General features: G+C 42.3%; 3 protein-coding genes across 6 annotated transcripts in view; 2 read left to right on the forward strand and 1 right to left on the reverse strand.

The window, feature by feature from the left end:
- The first annotated feature begins 98 nt into the window (after positions 1 to 98).
- On the forward strand, positions 99 to 2,417 carry LOC6506498 (FYVE, RhoGEF and PH domain-containing protein 3). The gene is made up of 4 exons (XM_001957726.4): positions 99 to 360; positions 424 to 981; positions 1,034 to 1,587; positions 1,646 to 2,417. The coding sequence occupies exons 1-4, from the start codon at positions 228 to 230 to the stop codon at positions 2,330 to 2,332; spliced, it is 1,932 nt and encodes a 643-aa protein (XP_001957762.1). The 5' UTR covers positions 99 to 227; the 3' UTR covers positions 2,333 to 2,417.
- On the reverse strand, positions 2,355 to 3,443 carry LOC6493442 (uncharacterized protein F13E9.13, mitochondrial). 2 transcript variants are annotated; one of them, XM_001957725.4, is made up of 3 exons: positions 3,284 to 3,443; positions 3,152 to 3,234; positions 2,355 to 3,087 (listed from the first exon to the last, which is right to left on the reverse strand). In XM_001957725.4, the coding sequence occupies exons 1-3, from the start codon at positions 3,357 to 3,359 to the stop codon at positions 2,419 to 2,421; spliced, it is 828 nt and encodes a 275-aa protein (XP_001957761.2). In that variant the 5' UTR covers positions 3,360 to 3,443; the 3' UTR covers positions 2,355 to 2,418. The 2 variants fall into 2 exon arrangements, with proteins under 2 accessions (XP_001957761.2, XP_044570564.1); XM_044714629.1 differs by having other exon boundaries at positions 3,152 to 3,202; positions 3,284 to 3,425.
- Positions 3,444 to 11,751: 8,308 nt separating this feature from the next.
- The window catches only part of LOC6506500 (BAI1-associated protein 3), a 43,078-nt gene continuing 30,961 nt past the window's right edge, over positions 11,752 to 23,868 (forward strand). The window contains exons 1-2 of one of the 3 annotated variants that reach the window (XM_032454132.2): positions 11,752 to 12,160; positions 12,518 to 12,771. The gene's annotated coding sequence lies outside the window, so the exon portion shown is untranslated. The remainder of the gene's footprint in view (positions 12,161 to 12,517; positions 12,772 to 23,868) is intronic. The other 2 variants (XM_044714456.1, XM_044714457.1) reach the window with 2 other exon arrangements.

The raw sequence follows: 23,868 nt of genomic DNA on the forward strand, positions 1-23,868 counted from the left end.
TTAAATATTTCATTTACACACACATAAACTACATTTTTGAAAATTATTTATTAATACACCAACTGCAAATACGGTAACACTATAGGTTTATCGGCCCCGATAAACCAGGGATGGCATTGCATCAGAATCCAGGGACTGCAGAAATCCTTGAAGCGGTCGTTGTTTAAATAGACAGGTGTTGGCGTCACTTTCGCTGCATATTTGACTATCCAGAATTTATTTATAAAATGTACACACCTAGGCAGAAAAGTTTTGGCAAGGGCTATGTCCCCTCTCCGCAAACGCCGCTTAGCTTCAGCCGGGAGCTGCGCCAGGTGCTTCAGGAGAGGAATCTCCTCACAGCTAAGTCGCGCAGGAAAGGTGAGAAAATGAATAGGACGCCAGGTGTTACAGTCTAATTGAGCATTTTAATTTTTTCTGCAGTTTGTTCTATGTTGGACAGTAACAACAGCAGTCCCATTGGTTCGCCAAATCCAGAGTCTGGAAAGAGAATTGGTTTTCGGTTACAGGCCATCCAGGAGATCATCTCGTCGGAGAAATCATATCTCGAGCAGCTGGACCTTCTTGTCAGTTTCTTTGTGCGGCCACTGAAGGAGCAGGCCATCATCGATAGCTCCAACCACACTCTGCTCTTCGGTCAGATCGAGATGATCTACAATCTGAATGGGGAGTTCCTAAAGGAGTTGGAGGCTAACATGGAAAATGTGGCACAAGCTTTCCTTAAAATGGCTCCTTTTTTTAAGCTGTATTCGGTGTATGCGTTTGACTACCGTGGAGCCATGTTAGCAATACAGGATCTAATAAGCAAGAATCCGGTGTTTAGGAAGTTTCTGGAGCAGACCGAGAGTCGTCCAGAAGTGCAGCGTAAGCTGAACTCGCTGATGATTGTCCCCATTCAGCGTGTGCCCCGGTACAAGCTACTGCTAGAGCAGGTTCTGCTTTACACTAGCCCAGCGGATTCGGACTACAAGCTGCTTAAGGGTAAGTTCTACATCCGTTCTCCTGGCATAAATCATATATTTTCGCCTTTTAGAATCTGTTAAGGAGATTGAAGCCACAGCTACACATATCAATACCTGCGTGGAGGAGCAAGAGATCACTCAGTATCTCATTCACTTGCAAAACTCCTTGGTCAATCGCACACCCAACATTGTGAAGCCTTCACGGCGAGTAATTAAGGAGGGAGTTCTGCAGAAGATCACTCACAAGGGAACGGAGATCAAGCGCTATTGTGTACTCATGTCCGACATCTTCATGTACTGTAAGATGCTCAAGGATCGGACCCCAAACACAGTGGTGGAGAACTCCTTGGAATGTTGCTGCATTTTCCCCCTAAAAAAGTGCAAAGTTTTTGAAATGCTCCCGGGTAATTTTAAGTTGACGTGCCAGAGCGATGGGATAATATTCGGTAGTGGGGATGTCCAACTTTCTCGTACTTGGGTGGGCTTTATACGAGATGCCATTGATCTGCACGTTCAGTGCCGTAAGACTTTGCGCAAGGATTCTAGCAAAAGGACTCCCATACGTAAGAAGGACATGAAGAAGTTCGGCACTGATTATATACTGAGTCCCAACAAACGCAAAAGTGTAAGTACTACAAAAGTTCACATAATATTTTTATAATATTACTAGTTTATTATTTCAGGATTATGAGTCTGTTTTTCGCAATAAGAATCGCACTACAGATTCAGAGGAGGAAGCTGAAGAACCCGCATGCTTTTCGCGCAAGCGCAAGATACCTAATGCTCTTAGAAAGCCCCAGAATTCAAGCTTAAAATCAGCAAAATTGGGCACTTCCTTGACTACTAAAAACGTGGCAATTCCAATACCCCCACCACCACCACCTCCTGCTGGTGTTCAAATGCGTCACCATTCCGAAAGACCAGTAGAGTCCAAGGAAAATCGCATATCCAGACTATACAAAAAGATAGCCACCGGTGACAAGGACAGCCATGTCCGGGGCATCCTTAAGAGGAGCAACGGGCCAGCCAACAATAACGATCACGATCCCAGCTATGGCTTCGCTAGTCGCTACTCCGATTCCAAGTCCTATTTTAGGGCTCACAATGTAGACAACACCATACCCACAGTGGTGAGGCGAGAAGATCTCTTCAACGGGGAGAACATGTTTCCCGTAAACTTTCTGACTCCTGCTCATCAGAGGAGCCAAGAGGATCTTTGCTCACCCCCACAAAAAAAGAGAGTAAAGTTCGACGACGTGGGCCCAGTATCTCCGGTTATCGAGAAACCAAGGGGTTTCGTAATGGCTGAAGCCCCCAAAACTAATACTTTGCGCGACCGGATCTATGGTTTCTTTGCTAATCTATTCTAGAACTAGATGACATCAATTCAAATCGTATAAAATAATCATCGTTTACTCCATTATCATCATCGCTAATAAAAACATTAACAATTTATTTAACTGGAGTTTCTCAGCTTACATATCTCGCGCATGAAGTCTTCGACAGCCTGGTCACTGATCTCCTTAAGCCAGTTTCCGTTTTTCTTGAAATGCGAACCAATTATGACGGCATGGGCATCTTTATAGTAACTTTTAATGTTATCCTTGGTAATTCCAGAACCAATTAGCAGAGGAACCTTTACTTTACCGGACAACTGTTGGAGATCTTCGGGGCTGGCGGCATGGCCAGTGGCTGTGCCCGTGATTATAATGCCATCTGTCATAAAGAACTCGGCAGCGTGGGATGTCTCGAGCAGGTTGACATCTGCGGTTATGGCATGTGAACTGTGCTTCTTCTTGAGATCAGTGAAAACCAGGACATCCTCGGCATCGATAAGCTTCCGATACCGCAACAAATCCCCGGCACAGGCATCCGTGTATCCTTCATCCGCCACGTGACCGAAAACGAATCCCTCACAGCGTATAAATTGCAGTTGGCTGGCTTTGGCAATAGCCAATGCTTGTTTATTCCCGCAAGCCAGGACCTGGACGCCACACGGAGTCTCCTTGGGTATAACACTTCGTACTTCTCGTGCCAGTCGCGTCATGCAAGCCACTATTTCTGCTCCCAAATGCCTTTCCGGTACGTAGGGAATATCGTGCATGTTCTCAATCAACACGGCGTCCTGTAGAGGATATCCTTTGAGTCATAGTTGAATAAAGTTATTACCCTTAAGCCCAATTTCTTACCAGTTGATGTTTCTTGTAAAGATTGGCCTCGAAGATGGCCTTTTCAATCGTCTGCTTCCAGTTTCCGCCATAGCGTGGAGTTCCTGACGTTGTTTGTTATTTTAAAGGAATTTAGAATTGAAAGTGCCTCACCTGGCAGTGCATCAACGTGAATCATGCCAATAACTTTACACGTCTGTTGGCCAAATACTTTCATAAATCGTTGCATATTTTATATTTATTTTAGGAGAATCCAAAATCAAGAAGACGATGGTGTTTTCTGACAAACAGCTGATTAGCACCAGGGCTGGATTAATTACTTAAAAAATTGAATAAAAGTATATCAGGCAAATTATATTTAATTTTTAAATTAAAATAAAGATCTACAACTTTCTCTAACATCGATCTGCTTTAAACTATATCGATAACGATTTGTGAACTTTCCTGGGGGATCCCCTTCAAAAGTTAAGAAAACTGTTCGGGAGGCCAATGTGATGGCCCCCATCGATGGCTATATCTTGGCCAATTTCGGTCAGATTCTCGAGCGGAATACCTTAAACGATTGCTGGATAGATTCTCCATCAATCTGCATTAAAATCTAGAAACAACATATTTTTTAGATTTTTTCTTAATTTTCCTGGGGGATCCCCTTCAAAAGAAAAGCAAACTGCTGGGGAGGGTAATATGGCCCGCCGCGATGGCTATATCTTGGCCAATTTTGGCCAGATTCTCGATCGGAATACCTTAAACGATTGCTGGATAGATTCTCCATCAATCTGCATTAAAATCTAGAAACAAAATATTTTTTAGATTTTTTGTTAATTTTCCTGGGGGATCCTCTTCAAAAGTAAAGCAAACTGCTGGGGAGGGTAATATGGCCCGCCGCGATGGCTATATCTTGGCCAATTTTGGCCAGATTCTCGATCGGAATACCTTAAACGATTGCTGGATAGATTCTCCAACAATCTGCATTAAAATCTAGAAACAAAATATTTTTTAGATTTTTTGTTAATTTTCCTGGGGGATCCCCTTCAAAAGTAAAGCAAACTGCTGTGGAGGGTAATATGGCCCCCATCGATGGCTATATCTTGGTCAATTTCGGTCAGATTCTCGATCGGAATACCTTAAACGATTGCTGGATAGATTCTCCATCAATCTGCATTAAAATCTAGAAACAAAATATTTTTTAGATTTTTTGTTAATTTTCCTGGGGGATCCCCTTCAAAAGTAAAGCAAACTGCTGTGGAGGCCCCCATCATATTAATATGGCCCCCATCGATGGCTGTATCTTGGCCAATTTCGGTCAGATTCTCGAGCGGAATACCTTAAACGATTGCTGGATAGATTCTCCAACAATCTGCATTAAAATCTAGAAACAAAATATTTTTTAGATTTTTTCTTAATTTTCCTGGGGGATCCCCTTCAAAAGTAAAGCAAACTGCTGGGGAGGGTAATATGGCCCGCCGCGATGGCTATATCTTGGCCAATTTTGGCCAGATTCTCGATCGGAATACCTTAAACGATTGCTGGATAGATTCTCCATCAATCTGCATTAAAATCTAGAAACAAAATATTTTTTAGATTTTTTGTTAATTTTCCTGGGGGATCCTCTTCAAAAGTAAAGCAAACTGCTGGGGAGGGTAATATGGCCCCCCGCGATGGCTATATCTTGGCCAATTTTGGCCAGATTCTCGATCGGAATACCTTAAACGATTGCTGGATAGATTCTCCAACAATCTGCATTAAAATCTAGAAACAAAATATTTTTTAGATTTTTTGTTAATTTTCCTGGGGGATCCCCTTCAAAAGTAAAGCAAACTGCTGTGGAGGGTAATATGGCCCCCATCGATGGCTATATCTTGATCAATTTCGGTCAGATTCTCGAGCGGGATACCTTAAACGATTGCTGGATAGATTCTCCACAAATCTGCATTAAAATCTAGAAACAAAATATTTTTTAGATTTTTTGTTAATTTTCCTGGGGGGTCCCCTTCAAAAGTAAAGCAAACTGCTGGGGAGGGTAATATGGCCCCCATCGATGGCTATATCTTGGGCAATTTCGGTCAGATTCTCGAGCGGGATACCTTAAACGATTGCTGGATAGATTCTCCACAAATCTGCATTAAAATCTAGAAACAAAATATTTTTTAGATTTTTTGTTATTTTTCCTGGGGGATCCCCTTCAAAAGTAAAGCAAACTGCTGGGGAGGGTAATATGGCCCCCATCGATGGCTATATCTTGGTCAATTTCGGTCAGATTCTCGAGCGGAATACCTTAAACGATTTCTGGATAGATTCCCCATCAATGTGCATTAAAATCTAGAAACAAAATATTTTTTAGATTTTTTGTTAATTTTCCTGGGGGATCCTCTTCAAAAGTAAAGCAAACTGCTGGGGAGGGTAATATGGCCCCCAACGATGGCTATATCTTGGCCAATTTTGGTCAGATTCTCGAGCGGAATACCTTAAACGATTGCTAGATAGATTCTCCATCCAATAAAAATTTTCATTTCCTGGTTTATCCCTTTCAAAAGTTACTTAAGAAACAGCGATGTTGCTCCAAAGCAGGCTATATCTGTGCCAATACCTTAAAATATGTCTTGAAATTTCTGTAAATCGATTTTATATTACTGTGTGTTAAAGTGTACTAAGTATACTAATACTTAGATATTTCCATTATATTTAAGTTAGCTTTGTAAGTAAGAAGGTATTTCTTAGCCGAAACTTTTGCTTTCACTTAGAATGGAAATTGACATCCATTTAAAACAAAGACCTCACGAAGTGACACTTTAAATGAATGGAGAGAAGCCAACAAAAACAATTATGACACTTGGCGGAACAATGGCGAGCGTTATCGTCCCGCATAGACATGGAAATAGGAATGGCAACAACGGGAGTCGCCGGGAAGTCCGCCTACAAAGTTGCCGAATGAAAGGCTTCCCATTTGGGCTGTTTTTGCAGCCTCCTTGCTTCCTGTCGGCACTCTATTACATTGTCCTTGAGTTTGATTTGTTTGGGAGGGGGAGAGGCAAAGGATATGCTGCAGGCGAAGGATGTAGCGGGGAGAAGCTCCTCCCTGTGAAGGAGAAGGAGGATGTGGCCACGATTTGAAGGTGAGGTGGGGCTCGTGCCCATGTCTGATTGCCGGCGCTTAGCGGAAACCGGAGTCGGTCTTCCACTGTGTGCGACAGAATTTCAATTATCACAGTGTGCCATTCTCCCTTTGACCACGCCCACGACCCTAACCGCCTCCAGACCACCAACACCCTAACACCCCAACACCCACACCCAAAGCGCCAACTCCCTCCCACTCCAACAGGAACCACCCAACCATTCCATAGTCCCTATTTGTTTGTTTTCCTGGCATTGTTTTCGTTCGCATCGACGTGTGTTCATGAGTCCTTTTTGTGCTTGTAACAATTGGTCTTTGTCCTGTTTACAATATGTAAAAATGATTTTTGTTTCTCGCTGGCATTGTATTGGACACTAAGTCCTGCGGGTCTATTTAATCGAGTTTCAGTTCGATATTTACTGCCATAAAAATGTGCAATCTAATTGAATTTGTTTTGGCAACTGATTGGCCAGCAAGGTCACTCCCATTTCCTCCGAGGACTTCAACACACACATCCTAGTCTGAAGTGGAAACTCTTTACCTGTTCAGCAAACAATATAAATAATTTATAATCTGGGCCGGGACGGGCCGGCCTTTCGCACTTCCATCGCCCACTTCCGGCGTCCGGCGCTCACAGGACACCCATGTCCTTGGGTGTTGGTACACATGTGTATCACACTATATACGCTGTACGCAATTTTGTTGAGCTTGTAGTTGCAACAAGTTGTTTCCGTGTTTGCCTTTATACCTCGCCCATGATTATACTCCATAGGCAAGGCAAACAGAAAACATAATGTGCAGGATATCCCTTTTGCAAGAGTCCTCTTGCGGGACCTTCTCGTTTTTGTAATTAGCAGAACCAACTGTGTCCGGGATAAGCATACCGAAAGAAAAATTATCCATCCCAATGGCCAATAAATCCTTGGGGAAATTTCTAAATTATTCTACTTTAATTAAAACCTTTTAACACTTTTTTAAGTGACCTTTAAAATAACTAGTTTTGAAGAAAGAGGATTACCATTCCAAGAATTTAATATTTATTTCTCTCGGTGGTAAAGGAAACTTCAATGCTGACATGGCCAAAGAAATACATAACTACTGGCCAAACTGATGATGAAAGTTGGCCTAGTCGAAAGGGAGAGCTTTCCAAATTCTCACTAATTAAGCCGAGTTGCAAGTGCATCAAATATTATGTGGAGTGCAATAACAAAAGGCTCTTCAAAAGTCAAAAACAAGCAGCAGCAGTTGATAGCCATGCGGACATGGCAAAACAGTTGAATTATTTAACAGGCGGCTTGGGGAAAAATTTCTATAGAGTCTAATTGGAAAGTTTTCGAAGGCGGCCCAGGACTCCTCTATACGTATCCTGTCACTGTCAGGTAAGACAGCACCAACTTGCCGTCATTCGTTGGACATGAAACTAAGCCTCGCGAGAAATTCACACTTTTCCCTCCGCCAGAAGTCAGGTTTTCATTAATCTCCGCGTAAATTACGTTTTCACACCTAATCATGTACTTCGTCCTGCCTCTGTTTTTATCATTGTTAAATCAGCAGCGACCATTTTATAAATTAGCATTTCAAATATTTCGGCCACATTGCGACGTTGATTTGCCATTACTCATGCGCCCCGTTGGACGTCCGGAAGGCGCGTGAGAGAATTTGATAAATTCGCCATTTTATTTGGCATTTGAGCGTTTTCATTAGCTAGTGTAAATGCAATTAGTCAATAAATTGAGTGAATATTACCAATTTCCATGCGAGCCGCGACCCAACAGCCCGGTTAAAGGACAAGGACACCGCCATATATGTGCGTGCTCCGCTATCGGCGGTCATAATTTCTGGACGAGACGGGACACCAACGCCGGCGCATCGATCATCGGGAAGCCGCGATGGTTTGGGTAATCGACTGAACACGCAACTGGGCCAACAGAGTGGCGCTGCAAATTGTTAAATGACTGCGAACAGCCTCAAAATGTGTTCGTTGTGTAAACTGCTGACATGGTCCTGGTGTTTCCCAAAAAAAAAGCAATTTTGTTTGCAGTCCTTGATGGAGTAGACGCTTGGAGGCTTTATTTAGTCGCTTATAGATTTCTTGGTAGACAGTACTGCTCTTAAAAAATATTATACATAAGAAGCTTTAATATAAGGCTTAAATATTCTTTCATTTCATGAATAAAACAAACTTTATAGCCATTACCCCAACGCGTTGAATTTTAACAATTGCTGAGCGCTTACCTGGCACTTCGTTTAATGGCGTCTGCTTTACAGCCAAATGATTTAGGTGACAAAACTTTGCAGACAACGTGGAGAGTACCACAAATTAAAAAGAATAAAGACACAGAATGGAACTTTTGGGTAGTAAAAAAATAAATATGCCACGGCAGGAGAGAAGCCTTGAAAGCCATCCTTGCAAAAGGAAAATTGCAAGCGCTGCATGAACAATTAAAGGCAAACAACACGCATACGCCACGTGTGCAGAATTTGCTGCTGCAGCTGCCTAGGGAGAAATAAATTACTCAATTCCAGCTTCGGCTGACAACCAGCCCAGGCAGAGCCATAATGCGAATGTCGAATTTTCAAGAGAACTTTAATTAAACTAAGCCACAGAGCTGGTGAAGCTAGACGGGCCGAGACTGGATCATGATGGGGTCAGGGCGTTTCGTGACCTCAAATGGCAGCAGTCTATGGTGGCACTCCCTCAAAGGTGGACAAAAAAAGAAACAACAGTGACAGACAGTGGACTATGCCAGGGAGCGGCAGGTGACCCAGACATGGCTAGGTGGTCCTTGCTGGACTATCGCCTCACTTAATCTCGGCCAGCCGAAAATTGTCGCAACGTGTGGCGCGCAAATGTGTGCTCTGCTTTTTCATTTCATTTCACTTAAATTTTAGTTTGATTTTATTTCGTTTTTTGAGAGAAGAGATGGTAGCGTGAGTGTGATGTACCATGAATCCAGGAAGCCATTAAATATCCTTGACTTTATTTTGCAGCTAGGTGTCCCAGGAAAAGCAAGTCCAACTTTGTCGTGCTCAGGTGCTCTGTTTCAGCGTGTCCTTTTGCCGTCGCCAATTGACCGCCCACGACGTCAGGACTCTTTAGATAACTCGCCAGCCATCAGTGCCACTGCCAAGGCATAATTAGTGAAAGTGATTTGTATCGGTTGACTTGGCCCGTCTAAAAATACCTGGCATTTCAGGCGCTCTGGCATTCTGGCGTTTGCCCATTTAATTTGCATTCAATCCGCTCCTTTCTAGTCGGCTTAAGTCGCTTATCTGGGGGGGCTTTGGACTGGGACTTAAGTGCACCTGGCTTTTGTCTCTGCCGGCAATCTAATGAAGCTGGAAAATGCATTCTGTCGAGGTGCCTGCAGGATATCGTTGGCATTCAGTTGAAGTGGCTTGGGTATTTGAGGCATTTGCTTGCTTATTTAGATTTTTAATCAAGCAGCTGGACAACATTCTTGGGGGTTTTCCAAAGGAAATGCAAAAAGGACTCTACTTACTTCCACTTAACGCCATAGCTACGCTTTTAAAGTCCATACAAAGTTCTTAAAACTTCTCTTGAACAAAATAGTTCCAGTAGAAGCCTATAATTAAAGGCTTCTAAAGGTGTACTTTCTCCTAAGATTGTGTGCCTGAGTCTCTATCTGTTTGTGTGAGTGTGCGGGGCAACCAATCAAAGTTCAAAAGTTCACATCATTGACAGCGAACAACTTTGGCTGCTTTTGGCCCAACTCAAATTAAGAAGAGATAGCTGGCAAGCCGAGGAGACGCACAAAACTTTTATCATTTTCACAGTCCAAGAGAGCAACGAGAATAGTTAGTTACGGCGTACTTACCCCCTACCACCCACGCCACGCCACGGCAGGACCTCCTCCTGCCTCCTCCTGTTCATCTCCTTGATATTGTCGCTTGTTTAAGCAGCTTAATTTTTGATGCGGTTGCCAAGGGTACCAGTCCTGCCATCCACCAGGATGCAGTCAAACAATCAATCATCATCCTTCACATGATGCAAAAATGTGTCCCATTCGCACCTCCACAGACCCAGCAGCCCAGCATCCAGCTATTCAGTCATCCGGACAGAAAATACCAAAGTCCCGGGCCAATCAGGCACAAGGTATGACTGCAAATCTGTGGGCACAACAGCCAAATGCCTTCAATCCGGGACACACGGCCTGCCGATGCTACTGCCTCTGTTGTTTCCTTTCTGGGATGCTAGGATACTGCCTGGTGTCCTGTTGTCTCAGTTGCTGAGCGCCGTGTACGCGAAGGCATGGAATTGGGTCACCCAAGTGAGAGGCGGGGTTCTCTGTCCCGGGCCATGTCGTTGCGTTCCGTATCGCATGGATTCAGATTCGGCCACCCAACAGACGCACAAATGGCAACATACACTGGAAGAAGTTATATCCTTTCTTATATCCTTGTGTAGGATACATTTCTAGGATATACAAATATAATTCCTATATATTTTATTAATAATTTTAATTTAAGAAAAAATTTGATAATAAATTTCTTTGCGAACAGTGTCGTGTGGTGGGTGAGCAGGTGGCTGGTGGCTGTTAAGTGGGCGGGTGTTTGGTGGTTAGGTAGTATCTGGTGGGTGGGGAGTGGAGTGGCCAACGCAGGAAGGAAGCCAGCGCGCGCTAAGCGCCGTCGCTTGATGGAGCTCATCATAATTTTTGGGGCGCCATGGTGGAAAACAAAAAGAAACAAAACAAATCGAAATTGGAGCAGAGCGGAGCGACGAACAAGAGCAACATGTTAGGCGGAGAGCCATGGCGAAAAAAGAGAAAGAGAGTGAAAGCTTGAGTTGGGAGCTTTTCGAGTTTTTGTCACTGATTACCGTTAACCTTCATCTTGAACTTCATGGACGGACGGAGAGCTGGGAAACGAACGGTAGGTGGTATTTGCGTGCATAGGTGGCTGGGAGTTCTATGTTTCCTTTCTAGGCCAAGTCGGATCCTGGCCATCTTGGGCCGTACGTATGCAACAGGAGGGAGTTCATTCATGACAAAAAGCTAAGGATAAAAGGATTTTGAGGATAAGGATTGTGCTGAGGATTGTCTCTAAAAATCTTAAATATTAACTGTAAATAAAAAAGTTAAACATACAATAAAGTAATATTATTTGTAATTTTAAAACATTTATTTTTATTTAATGTTATTTTTTGGTTATTAAACATATACAATCAATAAATTAGAAGGATTGTTTGGCAATGTAATTATTAATTAATTTTTATGATTTATTTATAATCTAATTTTAGCAATTTTTTAATCATTTTTTAAGGCAAAAGATTAAAATCTTAAATTCGAAATCCCTCAACGGCTAAACTTCCTTTGAGCTTTGTAGAAGTTTGGAAATCCAACTGTAAAAAACATCGAATTGACCTCTCTTATCAAGCTTTCACTCTCAATGCTCTCGCTCTCTCCCTCTCTCTGTGAAATGCCTAACGGTGCGCTCTCACACACACCTACACAGGCTCTTATCAGCAGGCTGGAAGCGAACGGGACTCGCTTTTAAGGATAGCACAGGAGCAGGAGCAGCAGCAGTAGTAGTAGCAGTAGCAACAATGCGATAGATGCACGGACTTATAAGGTGAAACGCGAAACTGGAGCAGCTCAGTTCGCTGTTGGCAGGCGTCGCTGAAGGTAGTTCTGAATACTGGATACTGGATACTGGACACAGGAGCCATTCGAGCCAGAAGCCGAAAGGGAGCACTTTTTTCAAGACAATTTAAGTGACAAAACCGTCGGGGCTGACCAGCCAACCAGCCAGGACCAGATCCTCAAAAAATCCTCATCCGAAATGTGAAAGTGTGTGCGCGTCGCAAAACAAAAAAAACGAATTCGTGCAGTCCGAGGAGCTGAAGTGAGACGCGACCAAACTAAACCAAATTAAATAAAAGTTAATTGAGAGAGGTGGGCCAAAACAATTAAAAGCATTAAATTACATTCAGCTGCAGGACACAGCACAGGAGCAAGGATAGCACGACCACCCTACCGTTTGGTGTCACGGTGCATTTGCACATAATTGCAAACTGTTGCGCGGCCTGCAGTTTCGCTTTTTATTGCCAGGCGATAAAATAAAAATCCATTTGCCCGAAACCCTTCTACACAACCCTCCACCCACACACACACACACACACTCAACTGTTGCATACTTGGAACACGAAACCGTAAAGCGAATAGGGTCCTAGATACAGGACACCATACAGAGACACCATGCAGTCGGAAGCCCACAGAACATAACCATTTATTTTACGATCCCTTGCCCAGCCTTGGACATGCCCCATTAAATATGCTTCTCGATGTTTTGTTCAAGTTGGAACGGAAGGCGAAAAACGAAAAGTGCACAACCGAGCATTATGCCAAAATAGAAATCACAAAAATATTCCCCCAAAAAGACCACTAAAAATACAGAGATATAGTGAGAGAGAAGCCTCTAAGGATAGAAGGATCAACTTTTAGTGAAATTTGCATCCAATTTATGCAGTCATAAAAGTTAAAGGAGCACTAGTTGACCAGACCAGGTGAGTCCTTGGGCCGAGTTCTCACATTCTGCCAATCCTGCCACTGACACTTTCAGTTGCCGTCGATGCAATTATTGGCAATCAAAGTATTCATTGCGTTTTAATTATTGATGGCAGGCCTTGTTAGTTATTTAAAGTAAATTTATTTCGATTAACAATTCATGGCCAAAGCATAAATACATATATATTATTAACACCTGTTTGCCAAATAATTTTTTTCCTGGCACTAGACTGTAGTAAAGGATGATGTCCAGTCTGCTTATTTAAGGCCATAAAGTATTCAATCACTTTTTGTGAATCAATATTTATTTATATGTCGGGATAAATCTGGAAAAAGTCAGCGTTTTCCTTTCATGGGAAAGAGCAAATATTATTTGATGTTCCATCGCCATAGGCGACTTTAATGACTACTGTCATATGTGATATCTGATGGGGAAAAACTATTATGACCACGTATACGTGGTATTATGCGTATTACTCTTGTATCTCCTATATTATAGATATATGAAATGTGTCGTGCAATTTGCTGCCGGTCTGCGAAATGTGCAGCTGTTGTTTTTGGGGCCGCTTTTATGGCGTATGAGTGATGGGGTGTTTGTGTTTTTTTTTTTCACCCATAAAACGATAAATAGACAACCACTATAGCATCTGCTGATAAAAGATAAACAACAACACTGGCAACAGGCCCAGAAGCATCGTGCCACACCGCACCCAGTTAATTAAAACTCAACTCCGATTTGGCAACAGGCTCAATCAGGGAATTCTAATTAAATTTATGCAAAATCCGTGTCAACAGTACATGTGCAATTCCATCAGAATGCAAATTTTGAATCAAATTAGCCGAATAATGCCACCGTCGGCCCACCTGGCGTATACGTGGTAGCATCTGTTCTCGCAAACAATTAAGAGCCATGCCCAAAAAACGGCGAAAAGGGCTAAAAAAAAAGCCTCAAAAAGGAAAGGCCTCTTGAAAAATACCCTTTGGAAAATTTATTTTCTGATACAATCAATGGCAAAAATAAGCTCTTTATCGAAAGCCATAAACTCTGGCCATGGCTAAGGGTATTATAAACCAAAAAAAAAAAGTGAGAGACGTGCGGGATGACAATGGGTCGGAGGTTGGGGTCATGCTTTCATGTCAACTTTGTTAATTAAATGAAGCACTTAGCATCGAGAAATATTTTGTGCCAGAAGCACCGCAGGCTAAGAACCCTTTCCCCTAAAGAACTCTGGTTTTGTTTTTATGCTTTTGTTATTTTTTTTATTTATTTATTTATTCTTTTTTTTTGTTGACTATATAATTTGGTGTCCCAGTTCCATTTTAATGACTGTCCAGCTTTGAATGCTTCCGAACTTCTTATCATAATTTCCATTTTGCTTCCGTTCGTCGTTTGCCGTTTGCCACTTGTGTGCTTTATTGCTTGTCCTGGCAACGCACCACCAGGACACCCCCTCCATTTGATCCTTTGCTTCTCCAATTGAATGTGGACAACTTCAAAGACTTCTGTGGGCATTTCATTAAAAACACTCTCAGTGCCAGGACTTTTGCCTTTTTCATTCCTGTCACTGCTGTTTTGCATAAAGGATACTCTCCCAAAAAATATCTAACAGAATGTCATTGAATTTTGTTATTTTCCAGAAAACGACAATAATTGCAAGAAAAATGTTTATTGTTAATGACAGCAACAGCAAGAAAACTTTTCCTATTCATAATTATTTTTAGTTTATTGCAGTTAAGCAATTCATTTTGGTTGTGTGTTTTTCTGGCTTTTTTGCCAGGAATTGTTTCTGACAAACGCTTTCCCCCGATTGTTTGTCTGTTGGCCAGTATTTGTTGCGGTTTCTGTGGTCAGTTGGAGAAAAGTGGTCAGTTTTTGGCAAAAAGTAAAAACTAGCATAGCTTACAGCTGCAGCTGAAGTTCTAGAATTATTATTTTTGTATTTCTGCATTCAAGAGAGAAAATTAAGATGGGCTGAACAAGTATGGAATTTTTGGTTAGTTTTCTACAAAGTATCCTTTTTCCTAGCCATTTTGAAAGAAGACCTCATTCATAATGAACGAAAATCTTTAGTAATGCGATCTCATTTGACTTTGCCCTTATAATGGCTATGGAATGCCCCCAGCTATGGGAAGGCATTTTCGTTGCCATGTGAATGGGCTCACTTACATTGGGTATTCAATTCATATTGCTCTAATATGCGACAATAAGTATCTTTCATAAGCTCGATATTCATGTATCGTATTTCCAGCAAGGCAGGGGGATACCTTCCTGCCACTCCCCAGTAGCCTCCAGCCGTTTTCCGATGACCTCGGGCAGTGGAATTGTCACGAAAATCTTGTCGCCTGCTGTGTGCCCAAATATTTGTGCTATGTCGCCGTCGATGAGCATCAAATCTGGATTCGATATGCCAAGGAGCAGGACTACATATTGTCCTGTCAGTGAATAGAGCTCCACCGGATCGAATCGAAAATACTCTAGCACCGGTAGGTGTCTCTCCAAAAAGGAGTTATTGACATACCCATTCGATTGTGAAGAGTATTAAGGCTGAAATGGGCAATTAACCTTATGAAGGCCCTGTGTTCCACTGCGTTCCGGGTGAAACAAAAAATGTCAACGTGGAAGTGTCCTCAACATCGTTAAAACCCTCGAAGGAGTGGGGCCAAAGCCAAAACAAAATATATATATATATATATATATAAATAAATAAAAGAAGACGAAACCGAAAAAGCTGAGAGGCAGCAGCCAGGACCCTACTGGGGTAGCCCAAAATGTACGCCATTAGGCAGACGGAATGCCAAAGCCAAGAAACGGGGTGGCAGAAGCAAAAAGCAATTTCAAATATTTTCGTTACCTGCTTGTAGAAATTTTTACGTTTTTCTGATTACGACAATGCTGCCTTTGCCTTTTTCGTACTTCTTGTATTTTTTTGATTTTATTGTTGTTGTGTAATTGTGCGCACCAAAAAAATAGGAAGGTAGATGAAATGGGTTAAGGGCAGACGGGGACAGACGGGGGCAGAGATCCTGGAACAAACACAGCTGGGAGTGGGAGAAAGCACTTAAAGAAAGTCCTCCCTCTTGGTTCCTCCTCGTCGCTGGCTCAGTTGGCCTTCATCCCGTCGGCTCCATTTTAGACATTTGAAATGCAAAGAAGCATTGCATACTTTCCAGCGTTCTAGTGGAGCAGAATGGCGAGGGCAACAGCATTGCATATTACAGCCAAGTAGAGTCGAGTGGGAGGCAGGGAAGTGGGAGCCTCCTAAAGCAGGTGCCCACTTTGCCTGGCATTCTGATGCAGTTCGAGAAACAGCCAAAGAATGACAGCGAATTGTTCCTTTCGGGGGCTCGGATTTGTCGACTACCCAAACAGGACGAAGTGAAGTGGTTTGTTTATTAACCATGGCATTTGCATACTCGGCAGTTGAAGAGAAAGTTTCACAAAATGGTGCCGAATAAGCTCCAGCTCGCTGTTGCTTTAAGAACTTTAAATAGTAACTTCCTAACTAACATAACAGTGCGTATGAGTAATATTTTTGTTCAGACAACAGTGCGTATGAGTTATAATTTTCAAGTAGGAAGTTTCATATTCCAGAGTTCACATTCTCCAAAGTGCACATTCTTCAGCTGCATAAAGTTATGTCTATAGAAAATCCAAATTATTCTGCTGAATCCTGCTGCCCACAGGATGCTATTGCCTTTGGTATTCCCCTCATTGCCGGAAAAGCTCTTCTGCTCGTTGGGACTATAAATAGATTCAGCTTCGGTGCTCCAACTGTTGCGCAGTTACGGATAACTAAAAATAGCAACCAGCTGCTCCTCCGCAGAGTGGCATAAAATCCAATAAATGCTTATGCCTCTGCAGACAAACCCGAATTACTCGACACGTTCGTGTTTACGTGTTTCAGTGTAAACACACGCGGATATTCGGATATTCGGATACTCGTACACCTAAGCACTCTGATACATATATGTATTTGGATAGCTGTTGGATGTTTATCAGCTTGTCGCATGATTGATTTATATGCCATGTGGATTATTAATGGACGGGGCCAAGTCGATTGAAACGACTCCGCAGGTCTCGGCTCATTCATTATTAAAACCCTAAAGGAGAGTGACACACACACTATGACATACTGTCGTTTGAGTAAAAAAAACATCCTGGAAATTGGTCATCCATCCTGTGTTTTGGGGAATAAAAATGGCTGTTTATTAAAGTACATAAATATAATAATGGCTATCGAAGGGCTTTGGGTATAAAATGGTGATTTTTTAGGGAATAGTTTATGAATTTATTAATTGAAAAGATAGTTTGATGAATTTTTCAACATGGCGTATGAGTGATATATACCGTTTCTTTTTTAATTATGATTTTTTGGTTTCAAAATTTGAAATTCAAATCAAACTGACAGCTTGCAACAGATACCCAGATTTTTCTCAATAAAAAATCAAAAAAAAAGAATGGGGAAAAAATAATGGGGAAAATGGAGGGTAACCCGGCGCTTAATTGCGACTCCTCTGGGAACTGGCGTCGCCCGATTAACTTTGTTTGCTCAGGCGGAGCTGGAAAATGGAAATGGAAAATATCGAGTCGAGTGGAGTGGAGGAGGTCGAAGTTGATGCAGGCAGCGGAAGCGGGACAAAGTGAAAATTTCCTTTTGTTTCTTGTTCTTTGGCGGCATTCGTGCGCCGAAAAAAACTTTCTGTTCAGCTGATGGCAGATGGGTCCATGCCCTCCCACCATTTTCGAGGCAGATACACACATGTGACAAGTCCTTGGAGAGGCCTAAGTAAACCTGGTGGGCGCAGCTGACTGTTTTATGGCTCAATCATAATTTTTCACACTGTTAATGTGCAAATGCGATGCCAGACAGAGCCTCGGAGGTGGGTGGGAAGTGGGTGAAAGGAAAAGCTACTTGAAAAGCGGCAAACACTCAAAGAGAACAAACACACAAGGATGTGAGTGTGTTGTGTGTGTGTGTGGAAAAGTTTTTCAAGTGTTAAATGAGATAACGTAAACATTGTGATGCTACTGCTGCTGGTGTTCTTGGTCCTGTTGCCAGGACAATGCCAAGCACGTTGACAGACTGACAGTGCAGTGCCTCTTCCCTTCATCCCTGCTCATAATAATTATTAAAAATAGCTCGCGATGCTCCAAAGTTGATGTAATTTATTGTTAAACTGACATTTTGATTGCGCTTTTGTCTGAAGTATCTGCAAATATTTGTGAACTTTCTTTGATACTTCAAGTTAATTGCGTTTCAACAAGTGGCCTCCCACCAGCCCGGCCACCTTTTAACCCGGCTGGAAAGTGCACAAGCCGGATAGAGGGCTGGGAGGCGGCCAGGCGGCAGGCCTTTCCAAGTGAAGTGGCCTGATGAATGACCCCGGCATGCCATTGTATCAACGGGTTAATGAAGTGCTCCTAGTATTCCTCTGTGTGCCTTCTACAGAGTCGTGCTTACATAGTTTGCTTGATTTCTGTTTACTGATTGATATTTGCCAACGATTACAATCCAGAGCAAATATTTAGTCCATCTAGGACTAGGACTAGGACTAGGACTAGGTAGTCTTTTTAAAAAAAATCTGGCAAAGATACCTATATTTACACAATATTTCATATAAAATTTAAACTACAAACTTTTTATTTATTTACTTAAACACTTCTTATTTTGTAAGTACCACATGTTGTTTTTCCTTTTCAGGACTCCAATATTCATATGTGTTCGCCTGTAAAGGGATTATATGTCACATAACCCCCTGCAACGCCGAATGTCAATTTCAATTTATTGAATTTGCAAAGCAAGGAGGCAGCCTCTGCCAGAGAAAAGTGATATAAATGAACGTTAGAATGAAAATTGAAAAATGAAAACGATGCCAGCTGGGATGTTGTCAGCAATGCTGGCTGCTTATTAGTTTAAATTGTAAACAGGAAGTGTTGCGGCACCGGATATAAGGCCAAGACGGCCACAGTCAAAGGCGGTGGCGGTGGCCAAGAAGGGGGGCCACGAAAGCATGACAGAATGATATTTAGAAGGAGCTCACCAGACATTGAGTATTCAACTCGCCTTGCGCCTGTCGGTGGCAGGCGAGGAATAAACTTTTAAGCGAATGACAGCGGCGGAAGCATCCACCAGAGAGATGCCTCCTGGCCTTGGCTTTCTGCACGTCGCCCCCTGACAGGACCTCCTCAAGTCAGGGTACCCCTCCTGCATCCGCTCGTTTGTATTGCAACTGTCGAGCATTTAGTTAACTCTTGGCGGTGTCCTTGTCGCTGTCAGTGCACCAACAGACTCGGTTAGCCACTGGCTTAAAGCTCAATGGTCATGCTATAATTTCACTTAGATGGCTTATCCTTTTGACGTCTTGAGTTATTCAGTGCGTCAGAGTTGCTTTGTTATGGCGGAATCTCTTAAAATTATTAAAGGCTCTAAGATTATTACTTAAATTGAATCAAACTCGAAGCAGGATATACTTTTAATAAGACCAACAGGGCGTATGGTTGATGGAAGAGCATCTAAAGAAAAATCTCTTAGGGGAGAAAACAAAGAACCTCACAGGCGGGGAGGCGGGGATTAAGACCAACAAGACAATGAAAATTAATTTAAAAATCCTTGAGTGAAGTGAAGGATCTCCAAATCGTTTAATTATATTAGCAAACATTAAGTTTAAAGCCTAAGAGGGTGCCATCCAAGAGGGAGATTCGTTTTTGGGGGAAAGTAGCATCCTGCCGCTCCTGCCGCCTGCTGGTTTTTAAAGGAAAATTGTTGCTGTAACAATGACATGGCCTGGCAAGGCCCCCATCTCCCCACCGCCTTGTACCGCTTACCATTCAGAGCCCGGGGCCCATTGTCTCGCTTTTCTTCGACACAATCCAAGCGCAACAATGCGACGTTTTAGGCATTTATGGTGTTTCAAAGTTGTTGCCAAAGCCGGATGATATAGACGTCTCACATTTGACATTCCCAGCACCAGTCCCGCCCTCTAATCCCCCTCCTGGCAAACGTAATTGAAGTTGGTATTGCTGTTGAGGAAAATCGTACAAGGTACTAGTGCCACTGGGCCGATATCAATCATATTTATGCAGTTACACGTACGACAGGACGACAGGACCCAGGCACCTTTCAGTTCGTCCTGTTTGCGTGATTTATGCGTCTCCTTCTCGGACAATGCTGCCTGTTTTTCCTTCCTTTTTTCCCTGCCGAGCTGATAACCAAATTTTGAAGAACATAAAAGTTGCTTTTGTCAGTCGACAAACAATGCGCATAATGCATGAGCAAACGCCCCCATGTCCCAGACCAGTAGGTTGGCCAAATTTGAATGCCTTTGTTGGCCAATACCTGCCCTTTGGCCCACTTTCTCTCTCTGTCACTCCCTCCCTCTATCCAGAAAGAAACATGTTGCGGAATAATGGACAGCTTACTTGCGCATTAAGCAGCTTTCAATAACGTTGGTCTAAAAAAAATACAAGTTTGATTGGAAAAGTCCCTGGCATGGGCGACCATTGTCTGTCTTTTATTATCATATTTTGTACATTTTTTTTGCAAATCAATTTCCCCGATTCAGGACAAAAGGACTGCCATTAAAAATATGTCCGAAAAAGCAAAAGTTTTTGTAATTATCGTGACAACAATAGATGTTTTTGTAAAGCCCCTCAATAAATCTTTTTTCCGAAACATAAACGTAGGATCTATATCATATTTTGGAAAAACTTTTCTTTTGACTTATGGCTGCAGTTAAATTTATTGTTTCAGTTTAAATATATATTTGTGAAAAATAAATTCATAAAGAATGTGCCACAACAGCAATGCCACACTCCATAAAGGTTAAAACTTTATAACTGACAATACCAAAGTGGCAGACAAATGGCCAACTTTTTTCCATATTTTCCTTTTTGTTTGTTGCAGCCTCCCTCCGATTTTTCCCCCGATTTTGTGTGTATTTTTTTGTGTATTTTTGAGAGGCCTGTCTATCCCGCCCAGAGGCTAAGTGGGCGATGGAGTGGCGGAGTGGGAGTGTCCTGGCACGAAGACAGTTTAATGGGCTTTGACAACAAAAACATAAAAATTTAACTGACAAAGACAAGCGCCGGCAGCGTTACAAGGCAAAGAGATGAATATCCACACATATATGCCTAATATTATTATTTATTTTTGGCTTGACTGTGTGTATTGTGTGTGTGGGGGGGAGTGTGTGGCAATTGTGTTTTGGTAATTTGTAAATCTCAATGTGGAATGTGGGAGATTGCTCATTTGGAAGGCATATTTCAAATGTAGAGGCATGCTTATCCATTATGGAGCCTCGGCTTCTACAAAATGGTTGTACATTTTGGAATTTATTCTGTACAAAAACTGTCAAAAATCATAAGAATTTATAAGACAGGTTTTAATGTTTCTTATACTAATATTTTTTAAATTTAAATTACTCTAAACAATACATTATTTTTCTTAAAAATCACCCAAACTTAATCTGAGAATATGTATGTTTAAACTCCTAAACCCAGAAAAAATATTTAAACCTTTATTTTATTATTATTATACTGAAAATCCTGTCGCATAAACAAATGTGAAAAAGAGAGAGAAGAGGAAAGGGGAGAGAGAAAGCAAGAGTGGTATCTTTTGGACCAGCTGGGTTTCTGTCCTTGGCTGTCTGTCTGCCAGTCTGTTGCTTAACATTTTTTGATAGAGCCCTGCCTGCCTCCATGCCCGCCTGTCTGTCTGTCAGTCTGTGTGTGCCAGTTGACTCCCCATTTCACTCGCTCTTTGTCTTTGTCTCTGTCGCTCATTTCGCCGTTTGTTTGTCTAGGCAGCCATTTTGAGTGAGCTGTGCTGCTGGTTTTGTTACCGTTATTGTTACTGGTGGCCCGCCATGTTGTTGCTGCTGTTGCCACCGCATTTCTAATTGAATTGCTTGCTACGTAAACGTTGCCATTGCGCGCCTCTGACACGAACAGGCTGCCTCCAGAAACGGCAGGACTGGCAGGACCTCCCTCCTTTCCCCAGGAACCTAGGATCCATAATCGAATTAGATAAGTTAATAACTTGATAAAAAGTTATAACGTGTTGTTGGCACTCTTGTTTTTGTAGCTGTTGTTATTTTGGATGTTTGTTGTCCTTGTTGCAGGACCGTTTGTCATTCATTGTTTGTCAGTTGTCCTTGTCAATAAACGCCGAAATGAAGTTGCCAAACAAAATTTTGTTTGGAAAAAATCAACGGGGAACAAGTATTGATTTTGAAAGTTTAATGAAGTCTTAAAATACACAAAAAATGTTCTGTATTCTGTAAAAAAAAAAGGAGAAGCATGAACAATTCTCTAATCAATTATTTACATTTTTTATTAATAAAATGCCATGGTTCTCACTCTTTCTCTATTTATGAGAAAAAAAATGGAAGAAACAAGTTCGAATTGAGAAACGGAAAGTTGGAATTTATAAGCTCGGACCAAAAGGGTACCCAGCCATGCCCATAAACATAAACAATTTTTATTTGATATTCAGAGAAGAAAAAGAATGGGGGAAAAATATAAATAAAAATAAAGAGGAAAAACCCTGCGGCCCAAAACATCAACAAGGAAATAATCATACGGCGAAAGCAACCAACAAACAACATGGCAAGCAAACAAGTTAGCAAAGCTGGCCAACCGGGCCGGGGAAACTGGCAAAAAGGAGAAATCAGTTGGGAAAATGTGGCGAGAATTATTCCCTGAATTATTGGCCTCGTTATGGCAGGGGCGTGGCATAATTTACGAGCCACCACCCGCCGCAATGTCCTTATCGATTTTGTTGCCCAATTTATGCACGATATCTGGCAGCAGACTGGCAGGACATATGGCTTTAAGGACGTGATGGCCGTTTCCTTCATACTTGGTGGGTTAAAGCCACCAGGAAACAGGCCACTGGCCACTGGCACTAGACTGACACTAATCAGTTCAGGGCACATTGACCCACTTAGCCACCAGAGGAGCAAGGATAACGCTAACACGATGGCTATGTCGATGGCGATGGCGAACCCTCCAAATGTAAACAGTTACCCTGAAAGGGGAGAAGCCATCTCGTGGGCATGCAAACCACAATGGGCCGTCAAGTCGCGCCACTGGGCCATATGGATTCGACCATGACGCTGCTGACAGCCGCCAGTCCACCAGTGTCCTGGCCAGTGTGCTGCGTTTTAATGAGTTTATTATGCCCATAATAGAGCGGGCCAAGTGAGGCAGAAGCGGCGGAAAACGGAAAGGAGGCGAAACTGAGCCAAAAGGAGCCACAGGAGCGAGCAAAGCAAACATATTTAGTCGGTTGTGCGATAAATTAAACAGCAAGAAACCACTACGGAGCAGCTCGAACTGGGCCACACAATAATAATGATGTGTGCATAAGTGGACCGTGTCTGCTGGGACCGGCTCCACAGGATCTCCCCATAGACCTCATGGCCCGGCCACTGAAAATACGGACAAATGGCTTTCAAAGTTTCAAAAGTTAAAAACGCAAAAAGTTTGTTTTAATTGGAAGTAAGTTGTGGCAAATTTAGTTTACAAATTCAACAAAACAGATTATTTTTCGTACATACATGGCATAATTACGTTATGAGCTAAACAATAAAAGTCCTGCCTAGTCCTGTCGGAAGCCATAAGGCTATCCTGGCAACCGTCTGCCAGCTTGTTCCTGCCTGGCCATTTCTCCGGGGAGGTCTCTGAGCTCATTAAAGTCACACCGCAGGCAGTAAGCAAATCGCCTTTAAAGGTGTTCCATTAAGGTCCTTTTCTCAGAAATTCTCTCCAAGTCCTTTCAGGTAATTCGAAAAAAGGGAAGCACAAAAAATCTGAAAAATACAATCGCACCGAAGAATGACCGTGAATTTCACTTTGCCGCCCAGACAAAAGTAATATTTATCGCGTATACGCAGTGGTGGACAGGGCGAAAGTAGGCCAAGTTTTTAATAAACATCCGACACGCAAAACTTTTTTGGCACGCACAAGGATGTGTGTGTAAACTAACACTCTGACAAAGGAATATTTATATGATTACTCCGAAAGGAACAAGTTTTAAAGAGCGCTGGCCTAGAGTGGCAATTGGGGACTTTGAAGGATACAGTGGCGTATGGTG

Source organism: Drosophila ananassae, chromosome 2R, assembly GCF_017639315.1.
Source record: "Drosophila ananassae strain 14024-0371.13 chromosome 2R, ASM1763931v2, whole genome shotgun sequence".
In the NCBI taxonomy this organism is placed as follows: Eukaryota; Metazoa; Arthropoda; class Insecta; order Diptera; family Drosophilidae; genus Drosophila; species Drosophila ananassae.

Excerpts from the sequence above, each read along its gene's own strand:
- LOC6506498 (XM_001957726.4), top strand. The coding sequence starts at position 228 with ATGTACACACCTAGGCAGAAAAGTTTTGGCAAGGGCTATGTCCCCTCT. Across the intron at positions 361-423 it reads AGCTAAGTCGCGCAGGAAAG|TTTGTTCTATGTTGGACAGT; the intron begins GTGAGAAAATGA and ends TTTTTTCTGCAG. Across the intron at positions 1,588-1,645 it reads GTCCCAACAAACGCAAAAGT|GATTATGAGTCTGTTTTTCG; the intron begins GTAAGTACTACA and ends TTATTATTTCAG.
- LOC6493442 (XM_001957725.4), bottom strand. The coding sequence starts at position 3,359 with ATGCAACGATTTATGAAAGTATTTGGCCAACAGACGTGTAAAGTTATT. Across the intron at positions 3,235-3,283 it reads TCACGTTGATGCACTGCCAG|GAACTCCACGCTATGGCGGA; the intron begins GTGAGGCACTTT and ends AAACAACGTCAG. Across the intron at positions 3,088-3,151 it reads TTTACAAGAAACATCAACTG|GACGCCGTGTTGATTGAGAA; the intron begins GTAAGAAATTGG and ends TATCCTCTACAG.